Source organism: Benincasa hispida, chromosome 6, assembly GCF_009727055.1.
Source record: "Benincasa hispida cultivar B227 chromosome 6, ASM972705v1, whole genome shotgun sequence".
Lineage (NCBI taxonomy): Eukaryota > Viridiplantae > Streptophyta > Magnoliopsida > Cucurbitales > Cucurbitaceae > Benincasa > Benincasa hispida.
Genome location: NC_052354.1, coordinates 269082 through 288011, shown reverse-complemented (window position 1 = coordinate 288011; position 18930 = coordinate 269082). Strand labels below are relative to the sequence as shown.

At 29.2% G+C, this 18930-nt stretch overlaps 2 protein-coding genes and 1 non-coding gene across 3 annotated transcripts; all 3 read left to right on the top strand.

The window, feature by feature from the left end:
* Positions 1–1145: 1145 nt before the first annotated feature.
* On the top strand, positions 1146–7979 carry LOC120080299 (GDSL esterase/lipase At1g71691-like). Its single transcript, XM_039034928.1, has 5 exons — positions 1146–1463; positions 2230–2348; positions 5335–5574; positions 5754–6003; positions 7463–7979. The coding sequence occupies exons 1-5, from the start codon at positions 1181–1183 to the stop codon at positions 7687–7689; spliced, it is 1119 nt and encodes a 372-aa protein (XP_038890856.1). The 5' UTR covers positions 1146–1180; the 3' UTR covers positions 7690–7979.
* TRNAC-GCA lies at positions 1816–1887 on the top strand. Its single transcript has one exon. It is a non-coding gene; the product is annotated as a tRNA-Cys (tRNA).
* Positions 7980–11090: 3111 nt separating the features above from the next.
* LOC120080044 (GDSL esterase/lipase At1g33811) lies at positions 11091–14427 on the top strand. Its single transcript, XM_039034584.1, has 5 exons — positions 11091–11406; positions 12339–12463; positions 12565–12813; positions 12946–13207; positions 14018–14427. Exons 1-5 carry the CDS (start codon positions 11136–11138, stop codon positions 14239–14241), a joined length of 1131 nt encoding a protein of 376 aa, XP_038890512.1. The 5' UTR covers positions 11091–11135; the 3' UTR covers positions 14242–14427.
* Positions 14428–18930: the final 4503 nt, after the last annotated feature.

The following is an 18930-nucleotide window of genomic DNA, read 5'->3' as shown; positions in this document are numbered from 1 at the left end:
TAAATAGAACTAGAGTCAAAACATAGAGACCAAAAAGATATTATTCTCTACCTATTTTTATGTATTATCAGGTGATTATTGAACCTCATTCTATGGATATTGTTATAAAACTTGATGCAAAAAATTGAAACTCGTAATGCATTGCTGATGAAATTGAAATTGCTCTCTATATATATCTCTCAGGAATTACCAAATAATAATTTTACTGTATCAAATAATATTTGTCTACCATCTTGCTTTGTTATATGAGCATGTTTAAAATATTATTGATGCGAATTTTATACAAATATTTGTAAGATTATTGATAAAATATCGATGTTAATGGTTACTTTTGAAAAAATTATGAAAAAAAAGTTATTTTTAAATATAGAAAAATGAACCAAAATATTTACAAAATATAGCAAAATTTTAGAACTATCAATGATAGATGCTGATAGACTTCTATCAATGACATTGATAGACACTGATAAAAGTGTATCGATATCTATCAACGTCTATCATTGATAATTTTAAAATTTTGTTATATCTTGTAAATATTTTAAGTCGTTTTACCATTTAAAATAATTTTTTTTAAAAAAACAAAAGTTAAATATAAATTTTGTTGTTTTTAAAAAAGTTAAAATGTCTATTATATTTCTATGAAATTCACATTAGTGACCATTTGTTTCTTATTTTCATATGTTCAAAAAATAATGAAAATGTCAATTTACTTAAAATCTATCTAAATGTAGAAATATCACTAAAAATTTAATACGATGGATATTCAAATGCACCTGATGATCCTATATTTGTTTCTTGTAAAAAAAATTAAAGCAACAATCATACATATCTAGCTCTTTTTGTTTTTAAACAATGATTGTCGATTAGATGATATGAAGTTTCATTTTAAAATCAAGTGACAAGTAAATCTATGTATTTCTAATCATGCAATAAAGTCCATCGATTATTTAGTTATTTATTTTTATTTAATTGATTTTGGATGGGGAGACGATCAACAAAAAGCGCAAATGATAACTAACAATTAATTACTTTCATGCATAGGCAAGGGACAGATGAAGACATTTATTACTTCTGAAAGCCACCGCCTTGTTGATCCTACAAGTACCAATTCCTTTGTCTTTCTCAGTTAAGTGATAAAACAAAAACAAAAACAAATATCATAATAATAATAATATTTTCCATGGCTGAGTTGAGGTTGAGGGTATCATCAATGTTGTTGCGTGTTTTGGTAGTGGTGATTACGGTGGCGGCGGCAGTTTCCGGCCAAAATGATAGTACATACAGTGGAAGGAGGGCGGCGATGGTGCCTGCTATGTTCATATTTGGAGACTCTCTTATTGATAATGGGAATAATAACAATCTTCCTACCTTTGCAAGAGCAAACTATTTCCCTTATGGTATTGATTTTCCTTATGGCCCAACTGGGCGTTTCTCCAATGGGTACACTATTGTTGATGAAATTGGTATGTCTTTTTTCTCTCCAACTAAAATATTTACACAAAAATTTTAACTCTAACGGATTGTCTTGTATTACATGAATAATATCGTCCTTCGGGTATCTTTAGATTCTTAGATTGGAATCCAATTTTTTTATAAAATTGAATATCTATTTGAATTTCATGAACTTGCACACTAGATTAGATAAATATTAAGGTTAATTTTAAAATCAATAGATAACGAGATGAGTAATCTATAAATAGATTAAGTGTTCTTAATCACCGTCCAACGATTAATACTTGATAATTTAAAATGATCAAGATTATTTCTCATAGAAACAATAGGATAATATTACTGAGTAGAATACCAGACAACAAAGGGTCCATAGCTCAGTGGTAGAGCATTTGACTGCAGATCAAGAGGTCACCGGTTCGAACCCGGTTGGGCCCTAAAATTAATTTTAATTTTTTTGAAACACAAAAGAATAATAGCCACCCAGTATAATAGTAAAAGTTAACTTCATTGTATCACAATATTTAACAACAAAATCTTTTGGAGGTATTTTGGAGGTACTATTTAACAACAATTTCAATGATTGAAAAATGAAAATGCACATAAATAACACAATGAATTCTACTAAGGATGTTTGGGATTAACAAATTAGAAAATGATCCATTGGTTTGGGATTAACAAATTATAAAATGATCCATTGATTAAGTTGTAAAGTTTATATAAAGAATTTAGATAATTGATTGAAGATCAAAGATCATATTAGAATAATTTTTTGTGCAGCGGAGTTGCTAGGACTTCCTTTAATTCCTCCAAGCACAGCTCCAACAAGCGGAGCCATGCGTGGACTAAATTATGCCTCTGCAGCCTCTGGAATACTTGATATCACTGGAAGAAATTTTGTAAGCCTATCACTCATTATTCTTTGACGGAAAATAAAATCTTTCTTGTTGATGTGTTTTGATTTTGCTAGAATTTAAATTTTTATGGTAGAATTTGAATAGGGAATATATATTTCATTTAGCTTAAGTAATAAGCATTTGACATAAATAGTCTTAAAACTATATGTATTTTGTTTTAGGTTAATTTAATATGAAAATAAAATAAATTGGACATAGTTGAAAATCTTTGGAATATAAATTTTTATGGTAAATGAATATACTTTCTTTAAGTGAAAATTTTAAAATAATGGAAGGGATAGAAAATAGAATAAAATACCTATGATGTAATTGAAATAAAAATTATATATTAATTAAAATTTATAAAGGGGCAACATAATAAAATATTAAAGAAATAATATTATATATTTTGAAAATTAAAGAAATTATATTACATATTTTTAAAATTAAAGAAATTATATTACATATTTTTAAAATTAAAGAATGAAACAAAAGTGAATGGCTTAGATACAAAATCTTATTTTATTTGAAGAAAAAATTGAATATTCATAAAATCAAGAGGAGGAACACAAATAGATTTTGAGTTATATTTACATATATTTTCAAATGGGTTATAGATAATAATATCTTCTTAATAGAATTGATTAGATACATAAACTTGTTTTGAAGATTAAACGTTCATAAAATGTAAAAATAATAAACATATCCATATGAAATTTCAATACAAAAATAAATTAAGTGGCTTAAGAAAAAAAAATGTATATATATATTAGAACCGGTTTGGTTTTAGAATATTTTTCTAGGGAAAACATTCCCAAAAAGTAATAAAAAACAATAAACAAATCAATTAAACTTAATGCTTAAACTAAAAAATATATAATCATTTTTTATGGGAATAAAATAGATTTTTATAAAAAGGAGAAAAAAGGGAAAAAAAAATGATAAACCTTAATTTGATTATTTTTTTCACTATCAAATCTTGGAAAAAAAAAAGCATACTGATTAAAAGATGTATACAAAAATATAATGAATTTCTTAAAGAGAAAAGGCTGGTTAGATATAGAATCTTGTCTTCAAGATTTGAACGTTCAAAATGTAAAAATGATAAACATATTCAACTGAACTTATTTAAATCTTCTTCATTAACATTAAAAATAAATAAATTTCTTTAGAGATAGCATCTTATTTTGAATTAATGTGGACGGTCAAAATGTAAAAATAATAAACATATTCAACTAAATCTCTTCGAACATGAATACAGTACTAAAAATAAAACCCTTTCATCATATAAGTTGTTCAATCAAATCTTAAGATATATATATATATATATATATATATATATAGTTATTAAAGAAAGATTAGGTGTTCCAACTTCTAACACAAACAAACGTATATCAAAATAAAACGAATTTGTAATACACATTTGATAATAAAATTGTACTAAAAAGATAGAGAACAAATAAATGAAATATCTTATATGATGATATATTTGTCACCGTCAAATCTTGAAAAAAAGACACCTTGTGACTAAAGAGAGACACATATAAAAATATATAAAAAAAAACAAAACAAAACTTATTGGGCGTTTCAAAATGTATATGGGAATAAAATAAATTTTTAAAATTGTTTATTATATATTTTAAAATGTCACAAGAAACAAATCGACACATCATAATATTTAAAGAGATGACATACAATACTTAAAAAAAAGAGAAAAAAATAGATGCAATACCTTAATTTGATGATACATTTGTCATTGTCAAATCTATTTAGAAAAAAAAAACCCTTTAGTAATTAGAGTGAGACACATACAATAATACACAAAATACAAACTTATTAGACATTCTAAAATGTATATATGAAATAAAATTAAATTATAAGATTGTTGATTGTATTTTGAAATGACTTGTGAAAAAAAAAAAAAAATTTAGACAACATCATAATATTTAAAGAGATGACAAATAATTCTTATAGAATAAATAAAAAACAGATGAAATGCCTTATTTGATGATGGGTATGTCACTGTCAAATCTCTTTAAAAAAATCTTAATGATTAAAGAGAGATACGCAAAATAGAGAAGAAAAAACATAGATGACGATGTGTCCCAAGAAATGTGCCAAGAAACAATATAAAAAATAGGAAAAAATATTGATGACACACCTTTGTTGATGATACATTTTCTCAACGTGTACTATAGTATTGAGTAGATTTTCAATTGGAAGAATTATTTATATTCAAATATATAGGATAGTTTCGTTGCATATTTCCTTTGTAGAAGAGGAAGATATGTATTTCAAATGCACATGACGATTATGTTCAGTTTGTAGAAGAGATACTTAAAAGATGTGTTTGTTAGAGAGAAAGACATAAGCATTGCCCCTAAATAGGGTTGAGGGGTAAAATAGAGAGAAAAGATTCTCCCTCATTGTCTATTTTAATATAATATAAATTAATCATCGATTAATATTGAAAATTGAACCGACAGTAGAAATTGTAACATTTAATCAATTCAATAGTTTCATTTGATGAAAATTAATATTCAATGTGACAAGCTTAAAGGTTATTTCAATGATTTGGTAAAAAAAAGCAAAAATGATATTTCGTGGAAAAGTCAAACCTTTGATTTCTAAGTCCAATAATATAAGCTCTGTTATGGTTGAGTTTGCTGTCATCTAAGCAAGTTTTGTTTTGTTTAAAAATTTTTCTTTTGAGAAAAGGCAAGTAGTGATAAATGAATTTATAGTGATTATTTTATGAAAAATTGTTTTAAATGATAACACTATTGAAAATATTTACAAATGATAGTAAAATATCAAAGTATATCTGCGATAGATCATGATAGATTGTGATAGACTACACACAGATAGTAGTCTATCGCAGTCTATCACAGATAGACTGTGATATTTTGCTATTACTTGTAAATATTTTGATTCATTTTTCTATATTTGAAAATAGTAAATGATGATATTATTAATGACATACGTGCAGATAGGTCGTATCCCCTTCAACCAACAGATAAGGAACTTTGAGAACACGCTGGATCAAATAACTGGCAACCTTGGGGCCGCGACGGTAGCTCCGGTGGTGGCTCGCTGCATATTCTTCGTTGGAATGGGCAGTAACGACTACCTTAACAACTATTTAATGCCTAATTATCCCACTAGGAGCCAATACAATAGCCGCCAGTTTGCTGATCTTTTGATCCAACAGTACACACAGCAACTCACCGTAAGCCTAACCTATACTTTTTTACATATCAAATTTTAGCCACTATAATTTTAATAAAGGGCAATGATTAACTGCAGCCCAAACAGAACCAAAGTATTTTTCTTACCTGAATTATTATTTTAACTATATATCTCCCCCATACATAAAATTAGGTCAAAATAATATTTTGGTACTTGTAGAGGCTTTACAATCTTGGAGGTCGGAAGTTCATCATCCCGGGGATTGGAACAATGGGGTGCATTCCCAACGTATTAGCTCGTAGCTCCGATGGAAGATGCTCAGAAGAAGTAAACCAATTGGCCCGAGATTTCAATGTAAACGTTAGATCCATGATTGCAAACCTTAATGCCAATCTTCCTGGTTCAAGATTTACTTATCTCGATATTGATCGCATGAACCAAGATATCCTTGCAAACCCTACAGCTTATGGTACTGCCTTTCACATAACTTTAATTTATTTCTGTCCATCCCTTATTAATTTTCTTTGTTCAATTTGTCACTTTTGTTTGGATTTTGTTGGTTAAGGCTGCATTTTATAACTATTTGGTTTTTTAAAAGGGTTGTTATCAAATATAGAAAAATGTACCAAAATATTTACAAAATATATCAAAATTTTAGAACTATCAATGATAAACGCTGATAGACACTGATAGACTTCTATCCGTATCTATAAGTGACATTAATAGACTCTAATAGAAGTTTATCAAGGTCTATCTCTAAAATTTTCTATATCTTGTAAATATTTCAACCATTTTACCCTTTGAAATAATTTCCCTTTTGAAAATTAAGCTTATAAATTCATTTTATCTCTATATATTTGGCTTTTTCATCTACATTTTACCAATGTTTTCAAAAACCAGAAAGCCCAAATTTTGAAATCTGAAAAAAGTAAGTTTTTACAACTTGTTTTTGTTTCTGGAATTTTGCTAAGAGAATTCAACTCTTGTATGATGAAAGAAGAAAATCATTCTAAAAATTGAGAGAAAATAGGATTAACTTTCAAAAAATTGAAAAAAAAAAAAAAACGAAATGGTTACCTAATAAAGACTTGATTTTTGCGTGGCTATACATATTGTTGCTAACTTTAAATTTGATCTCTTTTCTTCCCGAATTTTTTATTTGTTTTAAACTTGATTTAATTAATTAGAAACTTGATCTTGTGATTTTTAAAAGTTTTCAAGGCTAAATTACAAGTTTAGTTGAAATTTGTAGGTATGTTTCCAAATTAGTTCTTGAACGTAAAAAAAATGTCAAATAGATCTCTAAACTTTAAAGTTTGTATCCAATAAGTCTTTAAAATGTAATAATTAAGTTTTTAAAACTACAATAGGTACATGTAGATGTTTTTAATTTCTACTATTAAAACCTCATTTTGATAGCCATTCCGTTTTAGATTTTTAATTAATATTTGAAAATTAAACTTATTTCTTCTCATTTTTTTACAATAGTTTTGCATCTTTTCTTAAGTACGAGGGACTTGAATTCTTAACCAAATTTCAAAAAAGAAAATAAGTTCTAAAAGCTACTTTATTTAATTTTCAAATTTTGACTTTGTTTTTGAAAATATTGATTAAAAAACTAAATAACACAACAATAATTTTAGAGGTGAAAGGTGTGTCGAATTATAGGCTTAATTTTCAAAATAGTTACCAAACGAGTCCTAAATTTTTACGTAGTTTGACATTTTTTAAAGTTCACAAACTTACTAGATACAAAATTGAAAGTTTGAAGGTAGATAAATTTGAAATCGTATCTAATAGATTGCGTACAGTTGACACTTCTTAAAGTTTTAGGGGTAAAAACCTAAAAGTTTAGGGCGTAGACATAGAAATTAAACTAAAACTATTGTTATAGAGATGTTAAAAGTTGTGTCTTTTTTAATTGGTAGGATTCAGAGTGGTGGATCGTGGGTGCTGTGGGATTGGGAGGAACAGAGGACAGATAACATGTCTTCCATTCCAAATGCCATGTCTAAATCGAGACCAGTATGTGTTTTGGGATGCATTCCATCCAACTCAAAGAGTGAATATCATCATGGCAACGAGGGCTTTCAATGGTGACTTATCCGTTGCTTACCCTTTCAACATACAACAACTTGCCACTCTTGATCTCTAGTTAACTTCTGTTTCATAAATATATAAATATGTGTCTGTGTGTGGAAGATGGAGAGGAAACAGAGATTAGAGGCTTAAATTTTAATTAGCTCTTCTGTGTGTTGGTTTGGTTGCAATATATCTGCTTTGTTTCTGGCTGTTTCTTTTTCCCCTTATTTTTCTTAATTTTTTAGTGTTAAATGTGTATATCTAAACATGTATTCTTTGAATACTCGTTTTGTTTTGTAATTTTCTTTCTTTTTGTAGAAATATGTTCATGTATATATAATGTGTTATGAAACTTTCTGTGTTTGATTTGGGGTAGTTATATAATTTTTTTTTTCTTTTTGAAGCAGAGATAAATAGAAACCACCAACGATCAAACAACAATCTCTCTAGAGAATAAGGGACAAAATTATAGGAGCTTGAACATAGGACCTCCCTAGTCCATTGCTTTGATACCATCTCAAATCATCGATTAACTTAAAAGTTTAAGTTAGTGGGTGAAAACAAATTTAATTATATCATCTAACAATGACAAGATTAATTGGGAAGAGAAACTCCGATCATAAGAGAATTAATCCCTGAAAAATTAGACTCGAATTAATTTAGGAGTGTGTTAACTTCAAGCGGGTTATAATCCAAATTAATCAATAGGCTAATTGATAATATTCTCTTGTGAGTTATGCAAATGAATTGTTGATTCTTTGTAAATCCACCACCAATTTAGCCAATAAAAAAAGAAGAAAGCTTATGGGTTTATTGGAGTTTTGTATCCAAATTTCCTAACACAACCATCAATTTTAGTTTTGGTAAGCACATTTGTTCCCCAGAAAGAATTCTACAAATCCTTCGACTCTCTCCTTGGAATGAGAATGAGAGACACTTTGAAAGTTGAGCAAATTCATTCCGAGGAGATGGGTACTCCTAATAGAAAAATGTTCCTTTACTATCAACTCCCCAGATTATCTCATCCTCCAAACGCCAACCATTTAGAAGGATTTTGAGAATGTCACCAACATCATGGGGAGCGAAAGCTTCAATAACCAACTCCCTGTTCCAGTGTTGCCCTTTGAAGAAATAGAATTTGAGGTTCTCTTGAGGTTGAATGAGTAATGAACCCAACAGGGTTTAAAGTTCCCTGAAGTGGGTATCCAAGGGTCCCTCAGCCATGTAAATTTGCTTGCCATAACCCATCCGAAGCCTGTCTAAAACAAACTCCCTTCCCCAAATAACCATGATCTGCCTTGAGAAAGGTTTCATTGTGATAACATCTCCCTTTAAAGACTTTGGCCAACTCCATTAAAGTTTAAAATCCCTGAAACCCATGCCACCTTTCTGCTTCCGCTTACAAAGCTTTTGCTAATTTTTCCATTTAATTTTCTTGTTTCCTTGCATTGTTCCTCACCAGAAGCACTCGCACATCATATCGAGCTCATGACACGTGTCATTAGAAAGCTTGAAACAACTTATTGTATAACCAGTTGTCCATGGCTGCCTCATCTTTTACTCTTTCTTCCCTTCGTAATTTTTAATCACTTTACTGTATCAATGCTGCTTCTATTACATATATACACACACATTTAGAGGATAATAATATTTCATATATAGTAATATATATTTTGTTCAAAGAAAATCATATAAGATCTCATGCAATCAAATTGACAAAAAGTCATTAAGATAATATTTCGTATATAATTATAATATTAATCAATAAAAAATCGTATAATATCTCATGCCAAAATCAATTTAATAAAAAAAAAGGTATATTTTCCATTGAATTTGACTAACATAATATTTACCCAAACCAACTTGCACATAGAAGAAAAGTTATCAAGATAATATTTCATATATACATTTATATAGAGAAGGTAATATTTACATAAAAGAAAAATATTTACCCACAGCTTGTCTTATCGCATGCCCACAACGCATGCTAACCTCTAAAGCTCCTTGTCATCACGCACTACCCTCAACACACAAGCTCTCGGCCACCGCTCACACTTGAACGCATGCGCTAGAATCATCGCCTAGCCTTGTGGTAACACTTGGATAGTTGCCTTGCCTTACATCCTCACCATGCCAACGCTTATCACACTCTTGACGCATGCTTTACTAACCTAAACAAGTTCTTGGTTGTCGCATACCCTTGTCAACGCATGGGATCACATGCGTCCATCTCAACCACCATGGTGTTCACTATTCCAACGACTAGCGCACAACACTCGGTCACACTTGGCCCCACAAGAGCTCGCCAAACCTCAAAGAGCAAGACCAACGCATATTGATCTCACCTCCAAGCCCAACATAAGGCCAACGCATATGGCAACTACTATGGCAACACTTAGCCAAAATTTTCCTCTTGCTAGGTTAACTCAACCTCACCCGAGAGCCATGCTTCAATACTTAATTTTTCCTTCTTTACTTTCTTATTCTTCACCCATTTCCCTACAATTTGATACTAACTCATAAATTAACCTATTTATCATACAATCACATCAATAAACATATTTAAATAGGAAAAATAGGGTTCGGAGTTTACAAAATTAGATTTCAAATCCAAAAAGTATTATTCTCTTGGGTACAACAGAGCTGAGAATGAGTTATAAGACTTTTAAAATGATCAAAGCAAGAAGTTAAGAGTGATCTCCAATGAAGAAGTTTTGTATAAAAACAAAACACAATTAGTTCATCATAGTTAGATGAATATGGAGAAGAAAAGACTCGCTATATAAATATTCCTAATTAATAGAATGAGATATGAACAACAAGAATTGAAGATCGTAATACAACAAGAAGAAACAAATTGTGGAATCTGAACTAATACAAAATAATAGCAAATCTAGCACGATCTAAAAACAAATGCAAATATGGCACGATTTTAACTTTTATCAATACCTGTCACTACCAAAAAAATCAATTTTAACTTCTATTAATGACAAGTCAATTGATAAAAAATAACCATAAATTACTAATAGCAATTCAATAATAAACATAAAAATGTGTTCTATCAATTATAAACATGTATAAATCGTTGTTAGTAGACAAAAATAGCCCATCAATAACAAAGAGTTACCAGTAATGCACATATTAATAGTTTATCGATAATATTTATCAAGAAATAAAGTCTTAAATCCAAATAATTTCAAACTACAGTTTGCTCTTTTGCTCTCCATAAAATTTGTTCATGAGAAGAATGAAAAACTCTTCCCTCCAAGTAGCTAGTAGCTAGCCATCACGAGAAACACTGCAAGATCTCCAACCCACCACCGCTGCTAAACACTTTTTTGTGAGTGAAACACGACAACCATCACATAAAGTATTCTCCACTTCCATGAGACCTCCATTAATGCAGTATATGCCACTAGGCATCCAGCTCAAGGCGAACTGAATCGTCATATAAAAGCCTATAAATGCAGCATTTTGAGAAGAGAAATTTTGTGGGGGAGGTTGAAAATTTGAATAAACATGGGGATGGTCAAAAGATCTGAGCCGTTGATTTTGGCTTCAGTGATTTTGACGGTTTGTTTGTGTTTGAGTACTCCAAAGGCTTGTTCTTCACAGGATCAAGGGAGTGGAGTTCCTGGTTTCTTCATTTTTGGAGATTCTTTAGTGGATAATGGCAATAACAATGGATTGCTTACGCTTGCGAGAGCCAATTATAGGCCTTATGGAGTTGATTTTCCTCAGGGCACCACTGGCCGCTTCACTAATGGTCGAACCTTTGTTGATGTCTTAGGTAAATGTGTTTCTTAGCTCTTCTTTTTTAATATTCTATGCCTTTTGAAACAACATTGGATTTGAGGTCATTTTTTTTTTTTTATCATATAACCTATAAAGGGAAGAATTGAACTTCTGACCAGTCAATAGTTCATATTTTATGTTTTTTTTTATAATTTATTAATTGTGGGTTTATGTGATTTAGTTCTTTTCTAAACCACAAGTAGTGAGTTTGGTTTTCGACTTGGAAATAGGTCAAAAACTCTTTCATTATGGTAAGAATTGATGGCCACACGGAAAAGAATGTTTTTGAATTTTTTTTCCAACAAAATGTGGGATGGGAAAATGGAGCCTCTAACCTCGAAGTCAGTAAAAATTTCATACTAACTGAATTAGGCTCATTTTGACGAATGTTTTTGAAAGTTCACAAACTAAGAAAGTAAATATTTTGAATTTTGAGATAACAAAATGGGGAAGTTGTGGATAGAAAACAACCCACAAATACCTTAAGAAAGAGAACGTTTCGGTCTTATTTTATACTTAATTAACTTGGCTATTTTATTTTGTGATTTCATCAAATGTGACAAATTTTTCTTACTTATTCTCAAAAATAAAAATATTTTTCACCTTTTCCTTCTTGTGTGAGATTATAGGGTAGGATGCACCCAGTAGTATTTTTGCATTTTTTTAGTGAGTTGGATTTGGGCCTTTGAATATTGAGCTTAAATAAAAAATTGAAATTAAATTAAATATAAATTTGTGGCTAGATGTTGGGTATATTGAATTAACTTTGAAATTATTTTAAACATCTCAATTTTTGAAGGTCTGAATTTGTTGTATCATTTATATTCAAGATTAAAGATGAAATAAAAAGATTTTAATACAAGATAATTGAGAAGATATAAAATGAAATATAGTGAGTGAGTATTGAATTGTATATAATAATTGCAGCTCAGCTACTGGGGTTTCGGACATTCATTCCTCCATACAGTAGAACTCGAGGAAGAGCCCTTCTTAGAGGAGTCAACTATGCATCTGGTGCAGCAGGAATTAGAGATGAGACTGGAAACAATTTGGTATAATTTTAATTTATCATAAAATTTTACCAAAAATTAAACATAAACATTATTATTATTTTGAAATTGACATTTTGGGTATGGTTGTTTTGAATTTGAAGGGTGCTCATTTATCTATGAACAACCAAGTAGAGAATTTTGGGAGAACAGTGGAAGAAATGAGTAGGTTTTTCAGAGGAGACACTGAAGCTCTTAGTTGCTATTTAAGCAGATGCATTTTCTATTCAGGAATGGGAAGCAATGACTATCTCAATAATTACTTCATGACTGATTTTTACAACACCAAATCTCAATACACACCTCAAGCTTATGCCTCTGCCCTTCTTCAAGATTACACTCGCCAACTTAGAGTAACTATTTGTTTCCATTAACTCAACTTCCCTGCTTTCTATCTTAATTATATTCCAAAACCTTTAATTTCATCTCATGTCATTTCGATGGATTTAGTTTGATCTTAAAAAAGACTTGCATTTTTGTTGTAGCAATTGTACCAACTTGGAGCACGGAAAATAGTTGTGACCGGGGTTGGTCAGATCGGTTGCATTCCTTACGAGCTGGCTAGATATCAAGGCAATAGTAGTCGTTGCAACGAAGAGATCAATGGTGCGATCACCCTTTTCAACTCCGGCCTCCGCAAGCTTGTCGACCATTTCAATAGTGGTCGTGTTCTTCCCGGAGCTAAGTTTGTGTACCTTGATACCTACCGAAGCAACATCGACTTGATTGAAAATGCCGCCACTTATGGTATAGTAAAATGAATGTAAAAAATCCCTTACACGAAATTTTAAAAACCCATTTTAGAATCTGTTGCTTTTAAATATAGAAAAATAAATCAAAATATTTACAAAATATAGCAAAATGATAGACAATGATAGAAGTCTATCAACGTCTATCATCCATGTTTCTAAAATTTTGCTATATCTTCTAAATATTTTCAACAGTTTTACCATTTGAAATAATTTTTCTTTTAAAATTAATTTCAATAATTATACCTCCAAACTTTGTAATATTTTATTTTAACCCTTTTATATGTTCGAAGTTTTTTCAAAACAACCCTCGAGGACTTCTGCTATTAAATTTGTGATAGAAAGAAGTATTTTTTTTTTAAAAAAAAAAAATATATGCTTATGTATTGTTTAAGTAAACAAATCTAAACACATGCATAAATTAAAATTGGGGGTTAGGGCAAGAGAAAAAAATTATAAATGAAAGAACAAAAGAGGAAGATGATAATAAGTATACAATTCAAACATCCGCCATTTACAAACTTTTCTATCTATGAATTTGTTAGAAAAACCCTACCAAAATTATTTTTGAAACAAACTTCAAAACTCCAGGGTTAAATAAAGCTTTTAAAATTTCACGGATGTAATTGAAGACAACCCTATAGTTTAAGGGTACGGTACTTTTGATAATTTAACCTTGAAAATTTGGAAAGATGAAGAACAAAAGTGAAAATTATATAAAGTATTAGGGACTTGTTATATATGTATATTGTATATTTAAGCTAATTTAAACATGAATGGAAGATGAAGTGTGTGTATGAATGAACAGGGTTCACAGTTGTAGACAAGGGATGTTGTGGAGTGGGGAAAAACAATGGGCAAATAACATGTTTACCTCTTCAGCAACCATGCGAAGATCGAAGAGGCTACTTGTTTTGGGATGCATTTCATCCCACAGAGGATGCAAATGTAGTGTTGGCCAAGATGGCATTCACTTCCCCTTCAAGAGCCTATGCATATCCCATTAACATACAACAATTAGCAATGTTGTAAAGTTACCTTAATTACAAACGACCTATGTCAGATGTGTGGGATTTAATTGTATTCTCTTTCATTACTTCTTGTTGCTTTCTATTTGTATGTCATCCATCTCCAGTTTCTTCTTTCAAGCCTTGTTTTCTTTGTGTAAGCCATGACTGATTTCAAGTGTAATAAAAAGATTGGAACTTTTGTGTTTAACACCATTGTCTTTTTATATATGTGAAAGAAAAAGGTGGGAGAGGAAAAACATTATGATTTGGCCCATGGGTTAAATTTGAATAACTCGATTAAGTTTGCTTTCCCTGAGATAATATACGAGTTTGTTAATTAATCCTATAAATTACATATGCATCTAATCATATATACATTCCCGAGATGTCACCAAGCTGTGTAAATTAGCATTTTAGATCTTCTTTTTAGGTTAATTAAGGGGTTCCATACATGTTCTATTCTTTGTGTATACGTATCCTAATATCCGCATCGCCCTACTAAGTGACGTCTATATCCACTATTGATGTTCTGACTGCGTCGTTCTACTTTAATCCTACCTTATCCAGATCATCGTTTCATCTCAAAACCAATCGAAAACAGAATTAACACCCATTTATCCTATAAGGGGTGTGAGGTCTCTTGATCACGCCTCCTCAAGATGGTGCCTCTTTTGGGTTGACTATTCTTAATCGGAGCACAATTTCTTTTTATTCGATCGAGTAATTTCTTTTTATTAGATCGAGTATTGGTTCGGACTTTATGGGCTCTAATACCATATTGATAATATGGGATTCCATGGAACCCATATCTATTTTATAAGGGTGTGAGGTCCCTTCCATTTTTCCAATTTGAGATTCTCAACATACTGTACCAAGTTCTAATATGGTGATCGAGTTCAAGTACTGTCCAATAAGATTGAGCCATTAATTTAGCTAAGTACCACAACTATTTCTACCTTATTTTATATAGATAATTAAACTTTAAAGTTGATTTATTTTAACTCCGAGTGGATAACAAATATTGGAGATTAAAGCTTTTAAATAGAAATCATGCTATGAAAAAGTAATTGCAATTTCATAGGCTGAGAAGGTAAAACAAAGTATTTAAATTAGTAAACTATAAATTATTATCATCACCCATATGGTTATTTTTCTTCTTGGCCATTACAAGTAGTAGTCTCATCCTTGTTCAAAGAAGAAACAATATGATGTATCTTCTTTCTTACAACTTTATTTGTTTAAAGTAGAACTAGAAATAACGGCTGGACATAGCTGCAACAGCAAAGGGGCTTATAAATTTGGGCATAAGATCATGAAGAATTGCAGCAATGGGAGATTTGACATGAGGAACTGCTGCTTTTCCAATGATCACATATGGAGCAATACCATGTAAGACTGCAGAACACAGGGATATATATGTGCAACATTATTATTATAAAAGAATTTGAGTATGGTTATTAACATCACGGATGAAATTTATAGAGTTTTTGGCTTTGGGATAATTTATGAGAAAAAGAAAAACAGAAAAAGAATACCATTTTGGCCCTTAAATTTCGATTTCGTTTCAATTTAGTCCATAAATTTTATTTTACCCTATGCTAGACTTGAGTTTGTTCGATTTTGTTTCTAGATTACAATATTTACGTTTTTAATCTCGATTCTTTACTAAATATTCATTTTTAATCATTGATGTTAATGTATTAATTAATTTAAAATAATTATAAAGAGAAATTTTAAATTTAATTTTGGACATTTTTTAATATAAAAAATTATTTAAAAATATTTATACTTTATAGCAAAAAGTTTCTAAAGTACAAAACACTTTTGGAACTTTTTGCTATAAAGTATAAATATTTTTGAGATTTTTTATATTTATAAGAAATTTTCTTTGATTTTAATAATAATGAAAAATAGTAAAACTTAATCAATTATAATTTTTTTTAATTCTTTTAAATTAATGAATAAATAATTACACATCTAAGGTAGAAAACGAGTACTTAATGAAAAATTAAGGTTTAAAAATGTAATTCTTGAAACTAATGTATAAAATTGAAACAAAACGCAAATCTCTTACAGATAAATTGCGATATATTCTCTATTTGGTAACTTTTTTTAAAAAAAAAAAAATTAAGCTTATAGACACTACTTCTATCTCCAAATTTCTTAATTTGTTATATATTTTTCACCAATAATTTAAAAAATCAAGCAAAAAGTTGAGAATTAAAAAAAATGTAGCTTTCAAAAAGTTGTATTTGTTTTTAGAATTTAGTTAAGAATTTAACCATTATACTTAAAAAAAATATACATCATTATAAAAATTTGAATAAAATAGACTTAATTTTAAAAAAAATAATAATAATATAATTATCAACGGGACAATATATATATGTATAATATGAATCAGAAACTAGATTAAAAAACTAGGAGATATAGCTAAAAATCACTTTTCTAGGTAATCATGAAGCACAAAATTCTTACTCTCTGTCTAACATGCCTAAGGCCAGCGTTACCGATCTTCCTCTCTGTCTTACATGCAAGATGACTTAACTCCTTCAATGGTCTCTCTTCTCTCTCTAACATGCAAAACTTCTCTCTCTTACATGCAACACCATTCTTAATCTCCACTTTTCACTTGTCAAATTCAAAGCAAATATGTACTAAAACAAATTAAGAAAAAATGAAAAAGAAAAATATTTTAGTGCTTCTAGTTCTGATAATTTAACTATTGTCGTTGAATGATTTATTAATTTATTTTGTGGATGCTACATTATTATTAAATATTACTTTCGTGTCTAAGGAAATTTTTTTATAGTACTACAAATTTTCTTGTAACTATATTGTCCAATTTAAACCGTCAAATCTCTCTAAGCTACCATCACTCATATCTCTTTCAATGTGCAATAAGATGTTATTCGAAGGGACTTCTATAATGTGACTAAAAGTAGTTTTACACCATTTGATGTTGGAGAAAATTTATAACTTATGGTGTTAAAGAAGCAATTTATTATCAAATAAATGTTAATTCTAGACGGTAAAAGAGAGGAAAAAATAGTAATTAGAAGCTAATTTAATAAAGATGTAGATGATCCAAGAATTCATAATAAATATAGGGGGAAAAGTTGCAGCAGTATTATATTCGACTACAAGCACAAACTTTAGTTTGTTTTCAGTAAAAGATCATACTGGGAGATTCATGCCAAGAATTGAAAGTAATATTCATAATGACTGTCATAAATTTGGATACTAATAACATATCTTACATGTTTATTTTATTTATTTAAAATGGAATAATAAGAGATGGAAAATAAACTTAAATCTGTTTGTTAAATGTTGTAGTAGTAAGAGTAGAGAAAGGAATTAATTCGGTGAAGTTTTACCTTTAAAGTGAAGAATGGGAACAAGGATGAAGAAGAGAAGCACAGATACAAGACGAAGCAAACTAAACTTCTTCATGATCACTTGTGTTTTTGTTCTTTAATTTGCTGAATTTTTTCTCTTTTCTTTCACGCTCTTCTTGGGCATATAGATATTGCTATATATAATGTTTCACGTTTTATGTACTATTTTGGTATCTATACACCTTTTAAAAAGTCAATTTGGTCCTTGTAATTTTAATTTTAACTATCTTTCAAATGAAATGGTTTTATTAGTTTTTAAATTAATACATACTTCTGGATCTACTTTGTGATGATAATGTTAAGGATGTGCCAATCTAGTTGAAATCATATCTTAGAGCATCTATTGATCCCTCGTATCTCTAGTATATTATTCAAAAAACAAAATGGTTATTTTGATTCCTTTACTTTTCAACTCTCAAAATGTTAATTTTGTATTATTTAATTTTATTTTTATTTCAATCACACCATCAACATGACAACATTAAGGCTCTATTTGATAACTATATTTTGTTTTTTTATCTTTGAGAATTAAGTCTATTTTCTCTCATTTTCTTACCATGTTTGCATCTTTCTTAAGTACAAGAGTTGAATTCTTAGCCAAATTCTAAAAACAATAAAAAGTTTTTAAAAATTATTTTTTTGATGGAAAAATGAAAAAATGAGATAAAAATATGATATGTTAATAAATAATATTCATAAAGAATATTAAAAAAAGTTTTATAAATATGATGTGCTAATAATGTATGAAGTAAAAAAAATTAATCACAATAAATAGTTAACTAATTATTAATAAGCAATAACGATTATATGTTTATAATGAATGATCAAATTAAAATTATGGGAAAAATAGTTTTTTGGTCCTTAAGTTTTGAAAAATAGATTTGTTTAGTTCCCCATATTTTTAAATGGTCAATTTATTTCATAAGTTTCAAGAATATGTTTAAAAGGTCTCAAATAAAAAATAATTAAATTTAAACAAAAAAATTGACTATATGCTTAAGTGACAAAGATGAATTAGAAGAAAAAAAAAATACTCTTTTTAAATCTACTCTCATCTATCTTCTTTCTTGCTTCGTCCTCCCTCATTCTCTCTCTCTTTTTCTTTTTCTTTTTTTTTTTTTCTTTCTTTTCTTTTTTTTTTTTGGTTGACAAAATACATGCACTTTTAGTAGCCTTTGAGATTTGAATAGATGTATATTTGGTATCTAAAATTTCAGAATAGACACCTTAATTCTCCAAAGTTTACAAAATGATTCTAAATGATTTTCAATTAAACTTTAACATAACAGAATGACGAGTGAACTATTATTTGC